Source organism: Palaemon carinicauda, chromosome 30 (assembly GCF_036898095.1).
Source record: "Palaemon carinicauda isolate YSFRI2023 chromosome 30, ASM3689809v2, whole genome shotgun sequence".
Lineage (NCBI taxonomy): Eukaryota > Metazoa > Arthropoda > Malacostraca > Decapoda > Palaemonidae > Palaemon > Palaemon carinicauda.
The window spans coordinates 37,923,248-37,932,321 of NC_090754.1; the positions used below are offsets into that span (position 1 = coordinate 37,923,248).

The window sequence follows — 9,074 nt, forward strand, 5'->3', positions numbered from 1 at the left end:
ATGACAAATATTCATGCTGCTCAAGCACTTTCTGGATGTAACACATTTTTTTCCCACTACTGGTGTAGAAAAGGTAACAGCCTTTAAGAAGTTCAAAAAGTTCAATGGTCTTCTGAAACTCGACAATTTAATTGCCTAAAAAAATATATAGCAAAATCGTTTCTACGTTTCACATCCATGATGTAAAACCATGAAAAAGCAAACGATCTTGATATGCCACAAGCAGAAATCTTCATATGAAAAATTGCAGGAAAGATGCACTAAAGTTATGTAACCTTCCAGAAACCATAGATAGCTTAAAAGCACACTGTAAACGTGCTCATTATCAAGGAGAACTGTGGAAAGCTGCAGATTTTGCATCCCTTAAAAAGGTAGAAGCCGTTCAGAGCTCCACGCCCTCGACCATCCAAGCGCTGCATGATTTCTTGGGCATGATCAACCATTATCACCAGTTCCTGCCAACCATTGCCGCTACTCTTGCCCCATCTACACCTCCCTTAAGGGTAAGCCAAAATAGCTGAATTGGAGTTCCCTTCAAGAAGCAACCTTCTGCAACGCAAAAATGCCTCATCAACCTCTGCTGATGTCACTTCTCCCGTGTCACTTGCCCATCTCTTTCTCTCCACCGATGACAGCAATGCTGCTTGTAGTGTAGTACTCGAGCAGGTGGTCAATGGCTCTCCCCACCAATTGGCCTTTTTCAGTAGAAAACTTTCCAAGGTAGAATTCGGCTACTCTACCCCCGACACGAATTGCTGATGGTGCATTTGACTGTAAGTCACTTTCGCCACTTCTTAAGAGGTACACCCTTCATTATTCACCTGGACCATATGTCTCTGGTGCACCCCTTCACTCGAAAGTCTGACAACACTGACATCTCTCCCCTGTGGGTGAATGTAACTTCAACATTTCCCTGAAAAAATGAATCCTGTTGTCAATTGTCAAGAAGCACATTGGCCGCCATTCCCCGGGGATTGAATTACAATGCTTTGGCAAAAGCCCAGTAAAAAGATCCAGAGTACCAATAATGTAGGGCATCCTGCACATCCCTCCATTGAAAAGACATCACCCTAGACGACTCCACTGACATAATGGTAGACCACGACAATGGATACCTGCTCCCACGCGCCGATAAGTATTTGATTTCATCCATGGCATTTCACATCCCTTGAGCTGGTCTACTCCACAGCTACTGAAGACAAAGCTCACTTGGCACGGCCTTGCTAAGGGTGCTATGGATTAGGTCAGTTCCTGTACTTCATGCCAAATTTTAAAAGTACATTGACACACCGATTCAGGAGTGGGTACCTTTCCGCAACTTTAGAGTCGTTTCGCCCACATTCACATCGACGTAGTAGGTCCCCTACCAACATCACATTGATACCTGTTTACTGTCAGTGAGCTCCCCATTCGTTGGCCTGAAGACCTTCCCATGCAAATTGCAACGTCCACCTCATGTTGGATAGCGAGATTTGGTATCCCTGAGCATATTACATCTGACAGGGGCATCACTTTCATCTCTCAATTGTGAACATTATTAGCGAATCTCTTGGGCATCATCCTACATCATATAACCGCCTACCAATGGAATGGTTGAATGTTTTCATTGCACCCTCAAAGCAGCTTCAATAACTCTAACGGGTTTACACAACTTCCCAGGGTTCTCCTAGGTCTAAGGATCACTTCTAAAGACGCCCTGGATGCCTTGGAAGCTAAAATGATTTATGGCGACCCGTTTGTCATCCTTGGCGAATTTTTCCTGTCTGCAACCTCCTCCAACAATCTCCACCGCCTATGTCACATTGTTTGAAAATTTGCTCCATGCTGCCAGACTTACAAGACCCCAGATAAGCAACAAATGCGGACAGATCTGCCCTCTGCAGTGTATGCTTTCATGCACACTGACACTAGCAAGCCACCACTAATGCCCCCTTACACGGGCCTTTACCTCGGGATCTGCCGCACACCAAAGACTTAATTAACATTCATGGTAAAGAAGACTGTGTATTCATTGATTGCCTAAATTCTGTGTATTTCCTGCATACAATGCACCTTTCAAGAGTAAGGCACCCTAATTCACACGTATGTATTTTTTATGGGGGGGGGGGACCATGTACCACACGTGTTTCACACATGCTTGTACATTGTAACGCTATTGCTTTCTGTTTTATCTATCACTCTTCCTGGCATTGATAATAGATTAACCTATTTAAGCTTACTAACTCATGTTTTAGTTTGTTTGAATTTTGTGACATTCTTGCTCTCAAATGCTGGTATAAAAGGTCGTTATCTGTTGAATAAAGGTTACTTGCATTCAACTTATCCTCTATTAACACCTAATAGTAACGTTGTCACAATAGTCTTTACGGACAGATACCACCGGCAATAGAAAAAAATAATGTCTCATTAAGTGCACATGCAAAACGGGATGTAGCACAAAACTCTGCACCTGCACAAAGAAATTGCTCTCCTGAACAATATTCTGCACGTGTAGCTAATCCTACCAGTGCATAATTTGGGTATTTAAAAACTTAGATAATCATAAGACCGACTATTGCTTTTCCATTAGAATAAAGATTTTGGCATGGGAGTTAATGTATATTGAAACGATGTGATAAATGCTTAATGAGATACTATGTATATATATATATATATATATATATATATATATATATACACTGTATATAGGGATATATATATATATATATATATATATATATATATATATATATATATATATATGTACACACACATATACACACACACACACACACACACACACATATATATATATATATATATATATATATATATATATATCTATATATATATATATATGTATATATATACCGTATATCTAGGCATATATATATATATATATATATATATATATATATATATATATATATATATATATATATATATATACACATATATGTATATATATGTGTGTGTTAGATATATCATAGCCATTAAAGATGAGATTAAAAGACTTGGCTGGAGTTAGTACTTTCGTCCTATTAGTGACATCAAACGACTCACAATGAGAATACATATACAAAGAGATCGTATTTATACAGGAGATTAGGATTCCACAATTGTCAGTTTCTTGATAACTCCAGATAATTGAGATTTCAGACAAGAGGATTATATTGGATTGACGGAAAGTAGACTATTTCTTAGGTTTAAATTGTGATCTCTGGTATAGGCAATTAAAAGGGATTCAACCATATTTCTTTGGGTATAGTTAATAGCATGGATTATTTTACTCGACTCTGAGTAGCTGATTCCATGACTGAATCCTAGTCAATGAGAGGCCAAACCATTATTAAGATATCCTCTATAGACGGCCATATTATTCAGTTTTATTGTGACAGAAATACCTTTGGATGTTTTTCTGACTTAGAACAAGTTACAATCTGAACAAGAAATATTATATACTATATTTTCATTTTTAGAAATATTCTTAATCAAAATATTTTTAAAAGTAAAATTATATTTAAAAACTACCCTAATATCTAGTTTCTTTTAAAGGGGCATGATATCTAAAAAGCAATCATGAAATAGCACACGAAATATGTTATTCATTATTTCCTTTTTATCTAACTTGACACAATAAAATGTTTTCTTACCTTTATTCATGCAGGTTTCCAGAAAATATTGGGCATAGTAGAGAATAGTAGCAATTTTCTCAATATTAGGGAACTCATTCTCTATTCACTCAGGGTTGAATATTGTTAGTGCCCTAAGGTACGAAGAGCAAAAAAATAGATTACAATATATTTTAGAGTGTGTAGAATTGTATATACAAAAAATTATTGGTAGTTATACAAGAAGAGAAATGTAAGTTTTTCATGTATAGAAATCCTACCAATAACTTTCCATATGTATAGCTTTATTCTAGCTACTCAAAAAATATAAAGTATTCTGTTTCAGTGTCGTAGGACTGAATAGGGATTTTTTTATGCAATGAATTCGAAATTCCTTTTTTTCCAAAATATATTTTTATTTTAGGTCATGAGAATACGCTTCAATAAATTGATATTGTACTAAGCTTCCATAAGAGTTAATTTTTTTTAAAACAAATGTTATGATATTATCATGAAAATTGGGTTTTCCGTTGCCATAATGCTTTTCTAGGGAAATTATATATAAAATGTCAAATGAAAATTAATGAACTTTTTATTCCTTATGAATACTGTAGAACTATAGCAAAGACCTGTATAACGATATGACCTTCATATTCATATATAGATTGACGAAAAAGAAAGAAAAAAAAAAAACAGCCTTCAGGAGGTGAAGGTGTTCTGATTTCTTTATTATCAAAATGTATCTTATGCACACGAATATGGTTTTCGTGATTTATTTTCCCAAGGTAGTTTCCCCATTCATTGGAGCCATCATGACTAGGTCTTGTAATATAAATGTAGCCGATGTCTAGAGAGAGGCATCATATCTTCTGCAGTGTTCCCAAAATGAACTCTAAGGTCTGTGCAGTGGAAAATATATTTGTGGTGACGTAGTCTTTTAGCTACAATGGCAGAAATGTGATACGAGGGAAAAGTGGTGCAATGAGAAACCTGAATTATTCCTTATGAACATATGTACAGAGGCTACGTGGATTTTTCCCTTTTTGAATAAACGATTGGATTTAATTTCTATTTACTTAGTGTTAATCTCTGTTCTATTGGTGACTTTATAAACTTTTCTAGTGATTAATTTTTTCTGTCTCTTCCAGGTTCTTTCCCTCCTGGCATTGGCTTCAGTAACTGTGGCTGATGAGCAGCCAAGTAATCTCTATGAGCCTCCTGAGGTAAGTTTATCTGGAAATAGTGTATTGTTTGATTATGCGGAAAAAAATTATTTATAACTAAAAATTAGATTCATAATCTGAAATGTAATCAATATGTTTTCTGAATTAGATAGGAGAAAGTTATGGATCTGAGAACATAACCCCATAAAAGTATTTTCTTTAAATAAAGGTATTAATCTAATGGATTTACATCCTTTCCTCAGAAAAATAAGCATTCAAACTTTTGTAATCCATGTATTGCCTAGTAGAATTTGTGCATATATCAACTATCATTAACTGTAAAGAATTATTTATTTTTGTTTCTGATATTGAAATTACCTTCAGACACAGCCTGCATCTTCCGAATACTCCTCTGAAGAGATTAATGAACCCGCCAAATACGACTTTGAATTCGCCGTGGAAGATGGCTACTCAGGAGCCAACTTCAATCACCAGGAGGAACGGGAGGAGGACAATACACAAGGGTCTTACAGCGTCCTACTTCCTGATGGACGTCGCCAGACTGTCAAGTATCACGTCGATGGAGACTCCGGTTATGTAGCAGAGATCACTTACGAGGGAGAAGCCCAGTACTATGAGCCTGAGGAATCTGAAGAATCCTCAGAGGCAGAACCCACATATGAAGCCCCAGAGCCCAAACATCGGCCTACTTACTCTTCTTCAAGACCCTCTTATTCTGCTCCCAAACCAAGACCTGCCTACCCGGATACTTCTGAGGAATCCTCAGAGTCAGCACCCATTTATGCAGCCCCAGAACCCAAACATCGGCCTACTTACTCTTCTCCAAGACCCTCTTATTCCGCTCCCAAACCAAAACCTGCCTACCAGGCTGTTTCTGAGGAATCGGAAGAAGAGGAAGAAGAAAAATCAGAAACGTTATATCGCCCACCCAGCAGATCTTATGGTACACCTTAGTAAATTAGTATAGTTCCAGAAGGATTACGTTTGTAGGAAGTTAATTTATTATCTTATTTGATTATTATATATTGGTATTTCCTCCTTAGTTTTCACATTTCACTTAACACCTGAGGTACTCATCCACGGAGAGTAAAGGCTGAATACAATTATGAGTTATTTTTTCTGTTGTCCAACTGAGTGATCTCTCTTGTATAGAACACCACAATATTTATTAAAGTATTACACTGAAGAAATTATTAATTACTCCGTACACATTCGCACGCAAGCTAATACGGGTTAGTAATATAGTTTATAAATTAATTATGCAGAGTTTAGTGAAACATGAAAATTCTTTTTGAAATAATGCACTGTATATTTCTTTACTTGTTTGGTAAATATCTTTGAGAAATTTGATGAATTAAGATAAAAAAAAACACACACACAGAACAATGTCGTAATTTGAATCCATTAACCAGAAATACAAGTTATAATAATTTTTTTGAAAAGCTATTATAATATAGCAGTGGAACAAGCAGCTAACTATCTGTTATCATTTTGAGATTATATGCCTTGAATTTTGTTAGAATTAAACATCAAAGTTTATAATCCAAAATCATAAAAAATCATCATCATTATCATCATCTCCTCCTACGCACATTAACGCAAAGGGCCACGGTTAGATTTCACCAACCGTCTCAGTCTTGAGCTCTTAAATTAATACTTCTCAATTCATCAACTACTCAATTCATCAACTAGTCCTCAGCTATGTAAGCCTGGTTCTTCTAACTCTTCTAGTGGCTTGCAGAGCACAATTCAAAGTTTAGTGAACTAGACTCTCTTGGGGAGTGCGAAGAGCATGCTCAAACCATCTGCATCTACCCCTCACCATGATCTCCTTCACATAAGGCACTGAAGTAATCTCTCTTAAAAAATACTTGAGAGTAGTTACTTGCTTTTAGCAGACCTTAAAGAAAAGGAATTTTGCATAATCTTCATAATATCTGGAAGACCGAGGAGAAGCGTCCAATGTTTTTTTTTTTTTTGTTACCAGATATGCTTTTGAGTGATCTCTAAGATTCAGTCAGGAATAATTTCTTTTGTGAAAATACATTAAGGTGGTTCCTTATATTATTTGAAAGAAAATGTATGTTAGGAGAAAAATACTGAATTCTTTGAATTTGCTATCTAATCTTAAGGACGATATATATGCTGTATTGAGCTTTTTTTAAAAAGGGTTATCCACATTTCACTAAAAGGTGAATCGGTGCATGATAAAAACATTGGGGGAAAGTAGAAGTATCGTACTTTTGGCTATTCCTGGTGTAGACTATGACCACACGATTCAAGAAGCTGCTGCTGAACAATAGTATATCAGAATTGTTACAGGGGACACAAATTTCCTGATAATTTTCGCCCCTCATCTGTATACAGAAACAAATGGATTACCCGCAAATGTATCACTTTGTACGGAATCCTCCTTGGAAAAGCAATCTTTCATAAATATAAACGAGGTAATTATAGCGATTAAAGACATCATGACAAATATTCATGCTGCTCAAGCACTTACTGGATGTAACACATTGTTTTTTCCTTTACTGGTGTAGAAAAGGCATCAGCCTTTAAAATATGGTCTTCTGAAACTTGACAATTTAATTGCCCGAAAGAAAGATATAACAAAATCGTTTCTACGCTTTAGATCAATGATGTAAAACCATGATCGGCGTCAATGACCTTAGATGTCATGATGTCAGAAAACCTTAAATCAACCAATCAATGTAAAACTATGAAAAAACAAATGATCTTGATATGCTACGTGCAGAAATCTTTAGACGAAATATTTCAGGGAAGTTACATGTTGCACCAAAGTTACGTAATCTTCCAGCAACCATAGATAGCTTTAAAGCTCATTGTCAACGTGCTCATTATCAAGCAGCACTGTGGAAAGTTGCAGATTTTGCATCTCCTAAAAAGTTAGCAGATGCTCAGAGCTTCTCCACAGCCTCGACCATTAAAGCACTGCAGGATTTCTTGGACATGATCAACCATTATCACCGGTTCCTGCCAGCTGTAGCTGCTATTCTTACCCCCTCTACACCTTCCTCAAGGGCAAGCCAAAAGACCCAAAGTGGAGTTCCCTTTAAGAAGAAGCCTTCTGGTACGCAAAAAATGCCCCATAAACCGCTGCTGCTCTCACCTCTTCTCTCCAACGATGACAGCAATGCTGATTTTAGTGTAGTACTCGGGCAGGTGGTCAATGGCTCTCCCCAGACATTGGCCTTCCTCAGTAGAAAACTCTCCGAGGCAAAATCCGGTAAGTCTACCTCCGACCACGAATTGGTGACGGTGCATTTGGCTGTGAGTTACTTTCGCCACTTCTTAAAAGGTATGCCCTTTGTTATTCTTATGGACCATATGTCTCTGGTGCATGCCTTCACTCGAATGTGTGATGCCTTGTCCACCCATCAACACTGATATCTCTCCACCATGGGTGAATGCAACTGCTCCATTCAACACTTCCTTGGGAAAATTAATCCTGTTGTCGATGCCCTGTCAAGGAGCATATTGGCCGCCATTCACCGGGGATTTGATTACAATGCTTTGGTAGAAGCCCAACGAAATGATCCAGAGTACCAAAAATGTAGGACATCCTGCACATCCCTCCGTTGGGAAGACATCACTATTGACGACTCCACTAACACCCTCTGTGATGTCAGTACTGGCAGACCACGGCAATGGATACCTGCTCCCACGTGCCAACAGGTGTATGATTTCATCCATGGCATTTTACATCCCTTGAGCCGATCTACTGCACAGCTACTGAAGACTGAGTTCACTTGGCACGACATTACTAAGGATGCTGTGGATTGAGTCTGTTTCTGTACTTAAAGTCAAGTTCAAAAGTACATCGACACACCGATTCAGGAGCAGGCACCTTTCCGCAACCTTAGCGTCATTTTTTCTACATTCACGTCGACGTAGTTGGTTCCCTACCAACATCACAAGAACATTGATACCTGTTTACCTGAAGCCATTCCCATGCAAATTGCAACGTCCGCCTCATGTACATCTGCCTTACTTTCGGGGTGGATGGCGAGATTTGGTATCCCTGAGGACATTACTTCTGATAGGGGTATCAGTTTCACCTCTCAATTGTGGACATCATTAATGAATCTCTCGGGCATCATCCTACATCAAACAACCGCCTACAACACTGCAGCCAACGTAATGGTTGAATGTTTTCATCGCACCCTCAAAGCAGCTTTGATGTCCCGCTTCATTGACTGCAACTGGTTTACTCAGCTTCCCAGGGTTCTCCTAGGTGTAAGGATCACTTCTAAAGACGCCCTGGTAGCCTTGGCAGCTA

At 37.8% G+C, this 9,074-nt stretch overlaps 1 protein-coding gene across 1 annotated transcript; it reads left to right on the plus strand.

Moving 5' to 3' along the window:
* Window positions 1-5,728, plus strand: LOC137623487 (cuticle protein 8-like). Its single transcript, XM_068354317.1, has 4 exons — window positions 1-73; window positions 283-503; window positions 4,739-4,813; window positions 5,138-5,728. The coding sequence occupies exons 1-4, from the start codon at window positions 1-3 to the stop codon at window positions 5,726-5,728; spliced, it is 960 nt and encodes a 319-aa protein (XP_068210418.1).
* The last annotated feature ends 3,346 nt before the right edge of the window (window positions 5,729-9,074 follow it).